Genomic DNA, 17,537 nt, shown 5'->3' with positions numbered 1-17,537 from the left:
CTGGTATGAACGAAACACCCATCTCCCTTGATCTGAAATTTGCAACCCTGCGCTTTAACTGAGAAAAAAAACCCTACTCAATTTGGGGCGAAATTTTCCCCCTTTATATTTGTCGAGGAAATTTTAGACAGATCCGAGTATTCGGTCAACTAAGGCTGTAATCCTAATCCCAATTACTGTACCTTGGGAGCAAACCCCGTTGAATTCTATAGGGCACCTACTGGGGAATGGTTATGATTTGCGCACTCTGATATTTTTGGTCTGCCTGGCGTCCCGTAGCGGCCGCTCCGAGACGCGGGAGCCTATTGGCTGCGCCGCTGAGGCAGGCAGCCGCGGCCGAGGCCTCGGTAGCCATGGCGACGGCGAGGCGCTGGGTTTGCGCGGCCTTCTTCTTGCTCCCGTTCGGCGCGGGACTGTCGGGAGGCCAGGGCTTCTTCCTCCCGCTGCACCGGCCCCAGGGCTGCGGTGGGACGCAGTACTTTGACATCGCCAGCCTGAGTTGCGGGCAGTGCGGGGCCTCGCAGAGGAAAAGCTCTCGGGGTGAGGCGAGCTGGGCGAGCGCGGCTTACAGGCGAAATCCCTAGGAAGGGCCGCCTGGCGAGGAGCCTCATTTCTTTCCACTTCAGTCATACTCCCGAGTACATCAGCCGACCCATTGAAATCCATGGCGTTCCCATTGATTTGAATGGGCCTGCTGCTGCGGGTATAGCTAACGTTGCGTATTGCTCTATGTCTCCCTCCCTCTAATGTTTCAGTTCAAATGCAGCTACAACGAAGAAATCGTTAAAGGCCAAGCGAAATAAACTGCAAATAAACATCTTATGTAGTTACAACAGAACGCAACTGTGTATGAAGTGGGTCTATGGGGGTTTTCCTCGACGGGTGAAGTGATGGGATTTATTTCAGGGCAGTTGATAAAGCATTTTAGAGAAGTGATGCCTCTCTACAGAGAAGGCTTTTTCATGAATGCCTATTGGTCTTGGTTTTGAACATGTAAGGAGGGCCTTTCCTGCCATCTTCGCAAGAGCTAAAGAACTCTGAGCTCAAGAATTTGTTTTGAGAATCACGGCTGATTTTGCTATCCTTTGACAGAAAAATCCACGCATCATGACCCCAATCTTTATTCATTTCATCAGTCCCATTAGGATGGGGGGAGAAAAAGTTTGTTGCCATTGTAAAACTATTGGGAGTACAAAAAAACCCAAGTGATCTACTAGTAGACCCTGATATGACTCCATGCTGTAAGGTGTGACTGCTTCTGTCACTCCCTGGTGTATTGTTATTTATATAGCATTGTCAGTGTGCATGATTAGGTTGAAAGAATGACTGGTCCAGGGTCAGTTAGTAAGTTTCACAGCTGACAATAGGCTTTGAATGCAAGTTTCCCTAAGCATAGTCCATTACTAGCTATCAAACCACACAAAAGTGCCAATGGAGATGCGGGCTTTTAGGATATATTTCAGAGAGATAACCTTGATAGAACAAATTGGATTTCAGTTTGTAGCAACTGAAATAACAAGTTATTGTGTTTGTTTCAGGTACATCATGCGCTTGTCTACCAGGATTCAAGTTAGTTTCTGATAATGGTGGATCTTCTATAACTTGTGAAAAATGTCCAGAAAGCACGGTAAATGTTATACTTGCAATAAAATCTAAACAGTTTTTACTGCAAACAATGTATAGATGTACTATATAGTTATAATGCAGTGAGATTTAAAATATTTTAATATGTGTTTTTTTTAGAGTGGAGTTACTCAAGATGGATGGGACTGCATTACTTGTCCTAAAGGCTTAACTAGTGAAGGAAAATGTAAATGCCCTGTTAATGAGATATTGGGTAAGAATTCTATGAAGTTGTTCATTGTGTTAAAATATTTGATTTCTCCAGCAGAGGAAGCAGTACTGAATATTTTTGTGGGTTGTACCTAATATTTTAAGTCCATGAATGGAAAGAGCTTCAATACATGGAAAGAGAGTTGCACACCAAGGCTGTGTATACACCATACATTTAAAGTACATTATGTCCCCAAAGGAATCATGGGAACTGTAGTTTACCCATCACCAAGTTACAGTTCTCAGCACCCTTAACAAACTATAGTTCTCAAGATTCAGGATGCGGAAAGTCATATGCTTAAAATGTATGATTCATACACAGGCTCAGAAAGGGTCTTTCTATTCATGGGATGAAAAGATTGGATACAATTCTATATGTTTGATTTCTGTCTTAAGAAAGTAATAAAAATATATTAGTCTTTTCACCCACCCAATATCAAATACTATGCTGCATTTGAGGAAGGTAATTTTTGCAGCTATTCTACTATGGGCTTCTTAACTAACATCAAGAGGTCAATAAGACAGTAACAGAATGATAATAACAGAGACAAAAAATGAACATATAAACTTATTAACTTGCTTTATCTTGTCAGATGATTTGTCTGTCTAACTTGGCATTGTCTCCTCTGACTAGCTTTACAAGACTTGAGTTGAGGTCTTTCCCTGCTACCTTAGATGCTTTAATTCAGGAGTGAGGAACAGGATCCAGTCAGTAGGCTAGATCCTGACCTCTCCCCCGCCTGTGGGTCATTTTGACATGTCTCTATAGCATTAAGAGACTCATCCATGTGTAAAAAGCACTTCCAAGTAGCTGGTTTTCTAATTGCATCAATCCCTTATGTCACATGGAGTTTCACTCCAGAGAGTTCCAAAAGATTTTGGAATGATTTTTCAGTATCCGCCAGAGCCTATGGAAGGAAGAGCAGTCCTAGAAGGCCCCAGCGTATGTGCAGAACACTGAAAAGCCCTTTGGATCACAGTAAAGTTTTAAATTTGTGGCGTGTGCATTAGGCAACTGAATGTTCTAACTTTTTTCTGAAACATTGCATTTGTACACGGTTAATCACATATAGATATTATATGAACCTATATGCCATGTTACTATATGTGTTCATATTCTCTTTTTACTTAGTGGAAAGAGACACCAATGGTGCATTGTTGGCAGATGCATTATGTGTTCAATGTGATGGGAAAGGGAAGTCATTTGCTACTTCAAATGCATTAAATAACATGTAAGTATTCTTTTTGTTGAAGACTTGCTTTGGGAGAAGGGGTTGTTGATTTATTCTTTTATTCATGCACAAATATACAAAACGGGAAGTGCAACTGATACAAATTTGCAAAAAGTTGCAGGATTATGGTTGTATGCAGTGCTCTTTTTCTTAAAAAATGTTTAGGGGTACTCTCATTTTCCTACTCATATTGAAATACTGCCCCTCAATGATGCCAAACTTAGATTCACAAAATGTTTAGGGGAATGCATTCCCCCAGGAAAAAAAGGCTGGTTGTATGCAACATTACCTAAGTAACATTCCATGCGTGCAGTCTTACCCCCCTCTCCCCATGCACCACAAAATCCATTTCACAGAGCCCACCAACCCTTTCAGAGCAGACTTTGAAGGGGGCTGCAGGGGAGAGGAGGAGGAAGTTCCGTTGTGCAAGTAGAACGCTGCTCTGTGAGCTGAACAGCGTTGCATACAACCTATAATTTCAAACTTTCTGAAGCGGTCCCATGTTTAAAAGAAAAATGGAATCAGATCAGATACATTTTCAGCTTTATAAGTCATAGTTTAACTAAATGTCAGGTCTGTGTGGTTTGCCCTTCTTCCTCCTTCTAACATATGTTGGCTTTGGTCTCCAGTCTTTGTCTCCTTATAGCAGTTTCCTGCAATATTTTTAGATTTAGAACCCGCCTTTAACACAAGCAGCTTCTTAGCTTCTTAACCATATATTTCCGTGCTAGTGTTACCCACTTTAGGCTGGGTTGCAATCCAGTAGTGGGTTCTTACTCATTGGTTGAAGACCAATGCTTTAAAGCACAGTTCCCCATTACAGCTGAAATGGGGAACCTCAGCTTTATGTCAGGTTTCTAAAAAGGATTTAAACTTGGTTAGTGAACTGATAGAATTGAGTGTTGTGCTATGACAAATGTTCTAGCTGCACAAGCATTTTACCTGTACACTATTTCAGGGGTTCTCTTGAGGGACCCCCAACCAGCCAATTTCAGAGGACACAGTAGGAGGAGAGGGGGGAAAGTCCCATAATGGGGAACTGGCTTGAAGATACCAGAACTGAAGCACTAGAGGCAACCAACGGAAAACTGAAGCAAGGGGGCTCGAACCCAACACTTGTTCTTAGCTTTCTATATTGTAGTTTAGGAAGCTGGCAGTGATATGTCCAAAAAGATCCATTTTCAAGAAATTACTGATAGCATGCAAAAGGAAGCTGATTCTGGAATATGTGAAAAATATGTGTAAACCTATAGCTGCCACTTGAAGATATTTCTATGAGGAGAACAAGACATTATAGAAAATGCTAGGTATCAGGCAAAAATAGCATTCCCACATCTATGCCACATCTCATCTGTAGCATCAGGTGAAACTCACTGAGGAAAATCAATACATCATTCTGCTAGTTTACCCAGCAGCAGCCTCCAATGCTTATGAAGCTAGCATGAGAAAATCTATAGTGTGATCACATTACATCACATAGTGAGTTTCATAAGATATAATGGGAGGAACAAGACACAGTGATATCATTTTTTGCAGCATTTTTGTCTTCCATAACTCTACTTATCTCTCACAAGCATATCTGAGTTGGATACTCTGAACTGTTAGATATGTGCTCCTGATAGAACAAATGGTACAGTCTGCTTTTCACAAATGTGGCAAGTCTGTTCTCTGGTGTTGCCTGTGTGATGTTATTTCATTATAAAGGATTACTAAACTATAAGGTATGAAATACCTTCAAGAAATGCCTTCACATTCTATTTTTATCTTTTTAGGTGTATAAGATGTGAACCAACATTCATCAGTGTAAACAAGTCATGTAGCTGTTCTGAGCTCAATATTTTAGTAAGTATAATAGGACATCTTTGGGAGAAGGAAAGGCTAAAGAAATAACCCCTACACAAATCTGGAGTGGAGTCCCTAAGACAGTTGGATGGTGTCTTGTATGCCTCCTTCCTGCAACTCCTGCAGCCAGGTTGGTGCCACATGCATTGGTCTGCTTTCCTTTGGACCACATAAACGAGGTCAAGCAGGGGTCTTGTTTTCTGGGCAGCCCAGGACCTCACTGCTCAGGCGTGCACCCCAGGTGAGGTCACTGGTGCTGCTAACACAGCAAAAACAATGCAAGAAGCAGCAGTTAAGAGTTACCAGTCTCTGCAGCTACAGTGGGCAGTTTGATTCTGCAGTGATTTGACTTTGATCTCAGAGGTGTGCTGCCTTGTTCCTTGAGACGGATGCCAACAAAATAATGGGACAGTATGTAGGAGAAGCAGTATGAGTTATATCCCACAGTGGGAGGTTTGCTCATGTAAGCTACCTTCCCTGTCATCACATCCCAGGTCCCCTGACCCTCAAAAGGTGCTATGTCATGGTACTGCAGTAGACGGAGGACACAGAAAAGGCCCATTGTGCAAGTGGAATTCTGTCACCTAACTCTGGATTCATGCCTCTTTCCATTTGTGACGAAGCTATTCTAGATCCAAGTCTCTGTCTTTAAAAGTAGATATTTACATAATTTGATTTTTTTAAAAAAATATCTTTTCAGACAGGAGGTTTATGCTTCAGGAGTACTGGGAATTACCCCCCAAAGGGAATTGCAACAGTACGCTTTGGAAAGCTAGTAAGTCATAATAATAATCATTTTGTTTGCATGCTGCCACGGAATGTTTGCAGACATTCAAGGTGACACATTTACACTTAAAACGAGCACACACATACATCCAGCAACAATAGAAATAAATCAATCAATGCAAAAATATAAGTACATCATAGATATAAGAGCATAAGACTAAACCTTCATGGAGGAGTCGCTCACAAGAGCATTCTCCCTCCTGTGGTTTCCAGCAGCTGATTTTCAGAAGCATTACTGCATTCCAGATGTATCCACACTATGTTAGCATGAAGAACAATTCAATAAAACAATTTATATCAAAACAGCAATATGCAATAAATAAATAATCAAGTTTATATATTATTCCAAAAATTGGTTAATCTAACAATATAATTCATTGCATTAAGCAAACAATTGTGTGTTTTTTCCCATTATTTATCCCCCTTTTATTGTGCTCCTTATCTAATAGATACCTGTTTTGTGTTGTAAAACATATATGAGAGCCAGTGTGGTGTAGTGGTTAGAATGTCAGACTAGGACCGGTAAGACCAGGGTTTAAATGCACACATTTTCTCTAAAGCTCACTGGGTGACATTGGGCCAGTCACTGCCTCTCAGCCTAACCTACCACACAGGGTTACTGTGGGATTAAGTGAGGAGGGGGAGAACCAGTGCTTTTTTTAGGGGGTACTCAAGGGTATGCTGTACCAGCACCTGGTGGGTGTGTTGCGGGGTGTTAAAAAGTGTAGCACTTACTGTAACACCTTCATGGTGAGTACCGGCACTTATTTTTCTAGAAAAAAACGCACTGGGGAGAAGCATGTACAACACTGAGCTCCTTGGAGAAAACAATGGGATATAAATACAATAAAATAAATAATATAACTCCTATAAATATTTACAGAAGCACCTACTACCCACTAGCAGCATATTACTCCAAAAGCAGAATAAAGTTTCTGGTATCTACAACAGTTCAATCCTCTCACAACAACAGTAGCATTAAAAAGAGAGGATAAGCCTCTATGAGATGAGGGCCTGCTCTTCTACCTTGAACCAAAACAATTTGCTGTAACCATTTTGACTTTCTGGTCTTATTTATAGGGCATCACCTTGATATCAGCATGGTTTTCAAAAAACCTACAAGCATCAGCAGCTGCTTGCTGGGTAAGCTTTGAAGGTTTTTCTCTTTCAACAGGATTACTGATAAATATTACTAATACACATAGTTTAATATTTTGGGATTCCATGGATAATCTGTGTATTGAAACCTGGTTGCAGTTTTCCCTGGTGCTTTGAGGTATTGAAACAGTGTAAAAGTGTAAAATGTGCTGCAGAATGCCTCTTCCCAGTGTTACTTAAAACTTCTCAAAACATAAAAAAAAAATACCGTAAATTTCGCTCCATAACACGCAGTTTTTTCTCCTAGAAAGTAAGGGAAAATGTCTGTGCGTGTTATGGAGCGAATGCCTACAGATGGCGGGGGAATTTGCTGCAGTCGTGAGCAGTCCGTGGCTCGCTTTGAAACAGCAAAGCGGGTGTAAGCGGCTCCTGTCAGCTAGCGGAGCCGGGGAGGAGGGAGAGAAGCAGAGCGGGGTTGGCTGCTTTAAAACAACCCCGTCCTCTATGTCCCTCTCTCCTCCCCACTGAGCTGCTAAGTAGCAGCAAAGCTTTTCAGCCAGCCTAGCCAGGAGGAGGGAGAGAAGTAGAGCAGGGTTGGCTGCTTTAAAACAACCCCATGCTCTCTGTCCCTGCCTGCAGTTTTTTGCTGTCCGATTTTGGATTAGCCACTGTAGGGGCTGTGTGTGTGTGTGTGTGTGTGTGTGTGTGTGTGTGTGTGCTTGAGCTATCGTTCTCCTCCTCCTGCTTCCCCTTCACTCTCCCTGCGCCCCTGCGACTTTAGAATTGACACTCTGTGTGTGTGTGAGGGCTCCTTCTCTTGCTTCCCGTTCACTCTCCCTGCGCCCCTGGGACTTTAGGATTGACACTGTGTGTGTGTGTGGCATCGTTCTCCTTCTCTTGCTTCCTGTTCACTCTCCCTGCGCCCCAGTGACTTTAGGATTGACACTGTGTGTCTGTGTGTGTGTGAGGCATAGTTCTCCTTCTCTTGCTTCCCGTTCACTCTCCCTGCGCCCCTGCGCGCCCCTGCGCCTTTAGGATTGACACTGTGTGTCTGTGTGTGTGTGAGGCATCGTTCTCCTTCTCTTGCTTCCCGTTCACTCTCCCTGCGCCCCTGCGCGCCCCTGCGACTTTAGGATTGACACTCTGTGTGTCTGTGTCTGAGGGCTCCTTCTCCTTCTCTTGCTTCCATTCACTCTCCCTGCGCCCCTGCGCTCTCCCAGCGCCCTGCGACTTTAGGGCCAGTTCTCTGTGTGTGTGTGTTTTGACCTCACTGCGCTTGTTGGGGGAGAGTGTTGGTCGCAATTTTTCTTGATTTGTCTCAGAGTGGTTACTATCGTGGTTTTCTTGCTGGGGAGGAGGGAGAGAAGCAGAGCCTGCTTGTTTTAAAGGAGCAAAGCCGGAGAGGAGCCTCTCCTGCATTATTCGCAGCATCCTTCTCCACACACCCCACATGTGCTCCTTGTCCCTTGAGTGTTTTTCCTTCCCTCCCCACCTAAAACGTGGTTACAAAGCATGGATCCACATGGATCCTCAGGATTTTTGTATTGGGCTACCCCAAACTCACTGTCAGATCACATGTCTGTGGCCACAGCATGAACCACAAAAATCATACATCCACTGTTTCATTTAGAATATTTTTTTCTTGTTTTCCTCCTCTAAAAACTGTGTGCGTGTTATGGTCAGGTACGTGTTATACAGCGAAAAATACAGTACCTTAGAGCCAGGAATGGTATTCTAAGATGATATTTTCAGTTTTAAAATATCTTTACAATCTTGTAATAATTGTCATTGGCTTATCTCCTTGCAGCTGTACTCCAACCTCACATCTTGCCAAACACTTGGAAATATGTGTGTGATGAACATGAATAGTTTGAGCTCTGCCAGCACAGATGCATGTGGTCTATTTCAGTATGTTTTTGCAAATACTGCTGGACTTGGTACTGTTCATTCCATATCATTTTGGTATGTGGCATTTGTTATTCATTTATAGATAGATAGATATTCTAGAAATTAATAATTGCAACAAACATCATGTAACTGTTTGCAGGAGACAGAACCTTCCATGGCTATACTATGGTGACCAGCCAGGATTAGCATCACAGGTCCTTGACACAACCCAGTTTCCTGCTAGTTTCACTTTTAAAGGAACAAACAAAGTAAGTTACCTTTTTTATATAAAAATACTTTTGAGTCCGGTTTATTCTTCGTGTGATTCAGTTATGATGGGATTGCACAGGTTGCCAGTTTTCCTCAGAATTTTAATGCGTTCCTTGTAATTGAGACTGCAGTCTTCTACTCCAGGGGTGGGTAACCTGCAGACCAAACAGAGAAAGAAAGATCTGGGCCTCTGGCCAGAAAATATTCCCCACCTCTGCTCTACTCCAGGGGTGATTAACTTCTTTGGTCTAGATGACTTGATCATTCCTTAGCAAAAGGACTTGCCTTTGACACGATATACATTTGGTGCCAAACGCAAGCCCCACAGAGATTGGTTCTGCTCCACTGAGGCTAGCATTCAGCCCTAAATTTAAACAGTGGCAAATGCAAGTCCAGTTGCTAACCAATAGTAAAAAGCACATGTGTGTGCTTCTGATTGTTCCTTGGCAGCCACAACTTTACCTACTAGCACATAGCATCAGGTGAGCAATAGGTGGTCATGGATGGCCCCAAATGACTGGCCTAGTGGGCCCAATTTGGCTCATGGGTGAGACATTCGCCATCCATGCTACACTCATCTGGCAGTAAATACAATTTAGTTCAGAGAGGCTTAATTCTGAGCAGACATGTAAATGATTGCACTTTTGCAATATAAACTACTTTAAGTATCAGTCATAAAATCAGAAAGATTGGGGGGGACAATATTCATGAAGTGACCAAAATGTTTGCAATCTCAGCTCTAATGTTTTGGAGAGTTTGATTCTACGTTACACTGGCATACCTGCTAGGTTTGATTTCCTTGACTGTTTTCCCAGCCAAGCCGATCTTTTACTTTACCCAAAGAAGTTGAATTCTCTTCAAGCACTTTATTACTGAGTTTATGCACAGCTGCTCAGCTAGTAGTTAACAGGAAGCAGGGCTTGCAGACAGGTTGATAACCAAATGATGGTTATATGTTGTATATAACTATAACGTAACTCTGAAATGATTGTTAATTTCTAGACCAAACAAGAAGCAGTTTTATTATACACTTTAGGAACATGTTGGGGGGGTCTGGGGTTTTTTTGTACAAAATTCAGCTTTCATTTCATTGATAAGTTTTTGTTAAAATAAACAAACAAACTTTTCACACTTGTATGGTATTGTGTGTATTATATAATGCAGCCATGCAGCTACCTGGTAAAGCAGGAGATTTACATTTGGTATCTAAATTTCTTTGGCAAAATTGTAGAAGAGGAAGTGAAATGCTAATAATATTTTAGTTTTGTTTCATGTGTGCTGTAAGAAATGTCTAAAACATAAAACCTGTTTTTAAAAGGCACTTTTATCTTCATTTACAGAATATAAAATTGCAGTTTATTGCTGCTTCATATGATGCAGGGGGAAATTTTCTTAAATGGCAGTATTTAGAAGGTGGTGTTTTGCAGGTAAGCTTGTGTTTGTTATTTATGATACATCATGGATTAAATTTAGAGCCGTGAAACAAATGAGGGAAAGAATGAACACATCATTTCAAAGCATCTAGTATTTAGTATATCTCTTTTTTCTGTGGCCTCATAGTTTGTAAATATGTTGGTCAGCAAAGAGGGGGGAAATCGCTCAGTCCAATGCTGTGCATGGTTCTAATGAACATGCAGAGATCCACCTAAGCTGGATCTGGCTTGTTACTTCAATGTCAGGAGAAACTTTGTGTACATAGACTCTGCTATTGAAGTGAATTTGACATTTCATGCTCATACAGAGTTTTGAATATGCATTGGAGCCCCATGTGCTGCCCAGAGCCACTGAATAGAGGGCACTTTGATTATTAATCATCTTTTTTTTTCATTCTCTGCAAGTGTTCTGTTCACTTTTATTCATCATTTACATATTAAGTTAGCAGAGGGAGCTGACTTGACTAAGGTTATTTGTTTTTTTCCCATCCACATATGGCATAGCTTGACCTGCCTGTCCTGAGAGGATTGGTTCTGAAATGTTTGAAAGCTTAATTTGCTTTGGTGGAATGTGAAGGAAGCAAAGTTGGCTTTTAAAGGACCAGCTACTGTCACAATATTTATTCTGTTACTTTTAAAGCTTATGTTTACCTTTTATTAAAAATTTATAAATGCAGCAGTTTGTGTTTTGTGTTTTTTCGAGGGGGTAGTAGGTATGTAAAGACTGCACTAAATTATGTCAAATGTTTGATTATTATATTATTTTAAACTGCAGCTTTGCCCAGATACGCTAACTAAACTGAATGCTGCTTACATTTTTGGGACAACTTATCAACAAAAAGTAAGAGTAATTTAAAACAATATTAAATACAGTGGTACCTTGGGTTACATATGCTTCAGGTTACATACGCTTCAGGTTACATACGCTTCAGGTTACACACTCTGCTAACCCAGAAATAGTGCTTCAGGTTAAGAACTTTGCTTCAGGATAAGAACAGAAATCGGGTTCCGGCAGCGCGGCAGCAGCAGGAAGCCCCATTAGCTAAAGTGGTGCTTCAGGTTAAGAACAGTTTCAGGTTAAGAACATACCTCCGGAACGAATTAAGTACTTAACCTGAGGTACCACTGTATGTTCATGCAAACTGGAGAAGGTGCAGAAAAGGACAACCAAAAAAACTGGGGGCGGGTGCCATTCCCTTGCAAGGAAAAGTTACAGCACTAGAGCTTTAAATGAAAAACAATGCAGGTAGGGGTAGGAGGAACATGATCAAGGCTCATGAAAGAATGCACTGTGTCAAGAAAGTAGATAGAAGTTTTTCCTCTTTCTCTCATATACTAGAATCATGGGTCACCTAATGAAGTTGAATGTTGGGAAATTCCAGACAGGTAAAAAGAAAGTACTTCGCAGAGCCCATAGTGAAACTGTTAAATGCATTACTGCGGGATATAGTGATGGCTCCCAACCTGGAAGACTTTAAAAGGGGATTAGGCAAATTCATTGAGAAGGCGGCTTTTAGTGATTACTATTTATGATGGCTATATCATACTTCCAGGCTCAGAGGCAGTTTTTCTGTGAATACTGGTTGCTGGGGAATAAAAGCAACAGAGGGCTATTTACCCTCAAGCCCAGCTTCTGGGCACCTCATGGAAATCTGGTTGGCCATTGTGGGAAACAATATACTGCCCCAGCAGTGATCTTCTTGCATTCTCAAGAGGAGAAATGCAGCTACTTTTCAAATCTGATACTCTGCTCTGCAACATAAATTTTGATGCAGAATGAATCATTTCTCTGTACAGTCGCTAGAAAGTAATTGCACATCTATACTTCCCATTCTGTGAAAGGGTAGAATTTATTAAGAATTCCAGGGGACCAATTTGCAGCTTCTGGGTTTTTCAGGGCTTTTATTGCAACAGTGAAGGTACATATTTTATTCTAGTTCATTTTACCTTTATGCTCTTTTTCTACAGTGTACAATATCGGTTTCCAAAATTTTAAAGGAATATTCTAGTCCTATATTTTATGATGTGTTCCTTGAATATTATGATGAAGAAGATGGACAACAGTACCTTTGGGCAGTGCCAGTGTTAAACTTAAATCTTCAGTATAATGAAATGTTTGTGAACAGAGGTAAGAACATTTAGGCTCTATTCGCAGTGAGTTTTGATTATATACATTCTGTTACATGCAATAATTCTAGCTTTTTGGCAGCGTATTGTTTCACCGTGTGTGTAATTATATTTGTGATGTAATATCACAGAAGTCTTCTTTTGTAAACCGTCACCTTGTTTGAACATAATGTGGCAAAGTCACAAACTTTTTTTCTCCCAAGGACTGCTGTTCATTGTAATGCGTGTTGACAATTGGTGGTACCAGAGCCAAGCGACATTCTTTGTCGCTCCCCATAATCTTACAAAAGGAAGTGTGGTGGTGGTGATCTAACGAAAGAGAGAGTGAGTGCTGGGTGGCAATAATCTTAACTTTAGTATTACATGAAGAAGCCAAAGGTTCCCCTCTCTTCCAGTGCAGCACTGAAAATAAGCTTTCGCTTCTGATTTCAGTTAACTACAATTTACTGTTGCACGTGAACTCTAAACTATTTTTTTAAAGAAGCCAGCTTCATGAACCACTGCTTTAGATTGATAGTTTCAGTAAAGCATAGTTAAAACTAACCAGTTTGTCTAATTTTCTCATGGCAGAGGAAGAATGGGGGAGGCACACAATCCTAAGGCTCATTCACACAATGTTACACCATAGTTTAGTGTTATGTCCAAACAAGTTCATTGATTTCAAGGAGAATTTGAAATGTAGTTTATATGAAGAGGTTGTTGATTTTGAAATGAGAGTCAGAATTTTGATAGATCATTCTTATTATAGCTTTCCCTGTTGAATTAGAAGCATGACATAGTAAACCTGCACCTGAAAACAAGAAAATGTTTAGCTTTTATCATTTTCACATGCTAATATTTTGAAAAGCATATTTCATTATTTCTTCATCACACTGCTACTGTTCTATATTAAAGTTTTTTGCTTTGAAAATTTAATTTTTACATTTTTTAAAAAAGGTAGCAATATGAACAATTGGCTTTTGACACGTCGAATGTTTTTGGTGGATACTTTGAGTGGACAAGAAAATGACTTAGGAAACCAGCCAAGAATAATCAGAATTGCTAGTGAAATAACAATAAGGTAAGATCACATGACAAGATACTACCAGCTAGGTAAAGGTAAAGGTACCCCTGCCCGTACGGGCCAGTCTTGACAGACTCTGGGGTTGTGCGCCCATCTCACTTAAGAGGCCAGGGGCCAGCGCTGTCCGGAGACACTTCCGGGTCACGTGGCCAGCGTGACATCGCTGCTCTGGCGAGCCAGAGCCGCACACGGAAACGCCGTTTACCTTCCCGCTGGTAAGCGGTCCCTATTTATCTACTTGCACCCGGAGGTGCTTTCGAACTGCTAGGTTGGCAGGCGCTGGGACCGAGCAGCGGGAGCGCACCCCGCCGCAGGGATTCGAACCGCCGGCCTTTCGATCGGCAAGTCCTAGGCGCTGAGGCTTTAACCCACAGCGCCACCTGCGTCCCAATACTACCAGCTATAGCTTCCCAATTATAAATTTGACATTACCATGATTAACTTATAATTTACTTGTTATCATTATTTATCTTATTTGTTGTGAGAAAAGATTTAATAAATTTTGCAAGGCACTTAGCATACTAACAATGCAATCCTGCATGTGTTGGCTCAGAACTAATGTGCTTTTAAAATTTAATGGCATCTTGCCTCTTTGGGATTGGAAGACAATTTAAAAGGAAAACCCATTCTGTATATATGGTTCACTGCAGAAAATTAACAGTTCTTTTACTGTAAGGCAGACTAAAATTAATTTAATTTTTGACTTTGTGTATGCACATCACAGTTGATTATTATAACCATTGTTAAAATAAAGTTTTATTCATCAGAGATCTGGGTTTTTGTTTAGTGTCTAATTTCTCATCTCCTTTTATTTCCTTGTTAACATCGTGTTGTGTATATTTCTGCAGCATTCGTCTTGTGCCTAACACTCAGAGAGGAGCCATTTATCCCCCTCTGATTACAATTGCGTACAGTGATGTTCTGGTTCAGAATCCCGGTGCTGAGAATGTGGTGGTGAGTTCCTATGTAGCTCCAGCAATTACTTGAATTTCCCTGGCATCATTCAACAGTAACTCAGTCAATCAATCAAAAATGGTATAGGTGAGGTACATAATGCCAAGGAATCGAATAATGAACACTATTTACAAACTAGCAAAAATAAAAGGGCCATAATGGTGCAGATTTCACATTTTAAATTAACAGCAAAATTGGGCATGTTTTTAAAAGTGTAAGAATATACTGAATAAAAATAAGCCCTTCCTTCTTGTACCCTAGGGACGCGGGTGGCGCTGTGGGTTGAACCACAGAGCCCAGGACTTGCCGATCAGAAGGTCGGCAGTTCAAATCCCCGCAACGGGGTGAGCTCCTGTTCCTCAGTCCCTGCTCCTGCCAACCTGGCAGTTCGAAAGCACGTCAAAGTGCAAGTAGATAAATAGGTACCACTCCGGCGGGAAGGTAAACGGCGTTTCCGTGCGCTGCTCTGGTTTTGCCAGAAGCAGATTAGTCATGCTGGCCACATGACTCAGAAGCTGTACACCGGCTCCCTCAGCCAATAAAGCGAGATGAGCGCCGCAACCCCAGAGTCGGTCACGACTGGACCTAATGGTCAGGGGTCCTTTACTTCTTGTACCCTGCCTGCCTGATGACTGTCCAAAAGGCAGCAAATTCATCTATGAAGATTCTTCAGCTTTGTTCAAACTTATTGGGGAAGAAATGGTTCTGATGAACAAGTAGTAGTTTCTGCTTTCCCCATGTGTGTAGCTGTGTTGGAGGCAACATGTCTCTTAATACCACTTGCTGGGAACCACAGGTTGGGAGAGTGCTGTTATACTCACGTCCTGCATTTGGGCTTCCCATGGGCATCTGATTGGCCTGTGAGGACCGGCTGCATGACTACATTTGGCCTGATTCAGGAGGTTTTTCTTACATTCTCATCTGCATGTCCTCTCCTCCTCTTACTTCTTGGTTCCTAAATAGGGCTGCACCCAGAATTTCCTGGACATAGCTGGGATTCATCCTTCAAAAATGGCGTCTGGGTGGAATTTTCGAAAATCGCTTGAAATGTCCAGGGAAACCCACTTGTATGGCAGCCCATATCGGAAGTGTTGTGTATTTTTGTTTTTTATTTTATTTCCCCCAAAATAGGTTAAAAACTTAACTTTGCCAAAAAAATTAATAAAAGCTCAGCCATATAATTGCAACCAGCAGTTACTCATTGCAGGAGCAGTGATTGCTAGATAGGCTTGAGCAGTGGTGTCACATGTCCCCAGCTACGCCCTGGTTCACTGCTACCTGTGGCTGCCTCTACCAAACAGTCCAAAGCTTTCCTGGGTCTTGACGACATCATCTTTAGGTAACGTGGCGTCATAGACACACAGAGACCACAAGGCTTTATGAACCAAATTTAAAAGCTTACTTAACAAGGAGGTTATTCTTAGGTAAAAGATTTATCTTCTGAATGGTTGCAAGCACACAAATCAATCCCAAAAGAGCAAAAGGATAATTAAAACAGGATGAACACATCTAGCTAATTTTATCTAAAAGGCTTCTTGCTGGCTAAAATTCTGATAGGGAGCTTGAAATTCTTCAGATCTTCCTGGGAGCCACCTCTCTATCTCTCCAGGCTACCCTGTTTCTTATATCCCAATCCACAAACAAACCAAACATCAAGAAAGTACACTTTAGTCTTAATTCCCTCTGCAAGTCAGACTGCCTGAAATCCATACTTTTAATGCCTCCTGAAGTGAATACCTGCCAGTCAATGTTGGCATTAGGAAGCAAATTAACTCCATAATTCCCAAACCAAACTATCTACAAGTTTTGCAAAGTTCACTTACTGAGTATTGGCATAAGTGATCTGTTGTAGTCTCTTCCAGATCCCAGATAAAATTCTGTATGTAGACCATAGATATTGGCAGGCATTTCCAACACTATATTCATTCCTTGGTTAAAAAGAATTTCATACAATTGCAGGCAATTTTCATGCAAAGCTAGTATTTCTATTGTCGATGACTGTGTTACTCATTTCTTTCAGCAAAATTCATGGTTTCTGCTGGAAAAGCTATGCAACCACAGCTTTTCTTAATGTAATTTTCCCTCTTTTCATGCTTTCATGCCATCAAATTCTTGTGCCAAAACTTTTAAAAGTGCTCAACACATTGCATTAGCGACCCTTAACTTAACATTCTGTTTTACTTATTTATTTTTTATGTATTGTAATTTAATGCAGCATGAAATGTGGCATTCAGGATAGAATGATTTATTAGAGTGTTAATGGAATTGTTTCACTGTTCAGGTTTCCTTCTCAGTCAACTATGAAATGAACCAGTCGGAGGCTCGCATTCAGACTGATGTAAGTTTTCTCTCCTCATCAAATGTTAATTCCTTTACTGTATGCTTGCTGGTTTCTGTACAAAATGCAGCAGAAGCATAACTCTTGATTTATTTATCTTTTCCTGCAGATAGCTCTAGGTGTTTTGGGTGGCCTGGCAGTTCTGTGGTCCCTTCTCAAGACAGCTGGCTGGAAGAGACGTATAGGGAGCCCCATAATTGACCTCCAGGTATGAACGATCAGGAATCCTAGCAGATAATACTTTTTACACATAATATTTACAGTTTTATATCAGTTTGGAGGTATCCAAAGTTCTTCATGTACATAACCCCAGCAATCTTTACAATTTTTGTAAATTGGCCATTATTATTATTCCTATGTAGTGGATGGGGAGGGCAAAGGTTAATTAAATCCTAGCGTGTTAATGACTGAGGACTTAAGTAGTACGCACACTTGACCACTATACTACACCATACCAACTGTTGCAGGATATACCGTATTTTTCGCTCTATAACACGCACCCGACCATAACACGCACGTAGTTTTTAGAGGAGGAAAATCCGTAGGCATGCCACCCGTAGGCATTTCCTCCATAACACGCACAGACATTTCCCCTTACTTTCTAGGAGGAAAAAAGTGAGTGTTGTGGTGCAAAAAATACGGTATGTTTCCGATCGTAGGTCTTCTTCTGTGCC

The 17,537-nt window shown here is 41.2% G+C and overlaps 1 protein-coding gene across 2 annotated transcripts in view; it reads left to right on the top strand.

Moving 5' to 3' along the window:
• Positions 1-325: 325 nt before the first annotated feature.
• Positions 326-17,537, top strand: part of TMEM67 (transmembrane protein 67) — a 32,809-nt gene continuing 15,597 nt past the window's right edge. For both annotated transcript variants that reach the window (XM_081919699.1, XM_081919700.1), the window contains exons 1-16: positions 326-540; positions 1,539-1,627; positions 1,744-1,837; positions 2,966-3,065; positions 4,838-4,907; positions 5,608-5,682; positions 6,774-6,836; positions 8,599-8,753; positions 8,839-8,947; positions 10,289-10,375; positions 11,157-11,222; positions 12,350-12,509; positions 13,445-13,568; positions 14,420-14,525; positions 16,807-16,863; positions 16,973-17,071. In XM_081919699.1, the coding sequence (XP_081775825.1) occupies positions 354-540; positions 1,539-1,627; positions 1,744-1,837; positions 2,966-3,065; positions 4,838-4,907; positions 5,608-5,682; positions 6,774-6,836; positions 8,599-8,753; positions 8,839-8,947; positions 10,289-10,375; positions 11,157-11,222; positions 12,350-12,509; positions 13,445-13,568; positions 14,420-14,525; positions 16,807-16,863; positions 16,973-17,071 (1,641 nt within the window). In that variant the 5' untranslated portion in view covers positions 326-353. The remainder of the gene's footprint in view (positions 541-1,538; positions 1,628-1,743; positions 1,838-2,965; positions 3,066-4,837; positions 4,908-5,607; positions 5,683-6,773; positions 6,837-8,598; positions 8,754-8,838; positions 8,948-10,288; positions 10,376-11,156; positions 11,223-12,349; positions 12,510-13,444; positions 13,569-14,419; positions 14,526-16,806; positions 16,864-16,972; positions 17,072-17,537) is intronic.

Source organism: Podarcis melisellensis, assembly GCF_964234715.1.
Source record: "Podarcis melisellensis genome assembly, chromosome: 7".
Classification (NCBI taxonomy): domain Eukaryota; kingdom Metazoa; phylum Chordata; class Lepidosauria; order Squamata; family Lacertidae; genus Podarcis; species Podarcis melisellensis.
The sequence above is the reverse complement of the archived record's forward strand: the minus strand, read 5'-3'. Positions and strand labels throughout refer to the sequence as shown.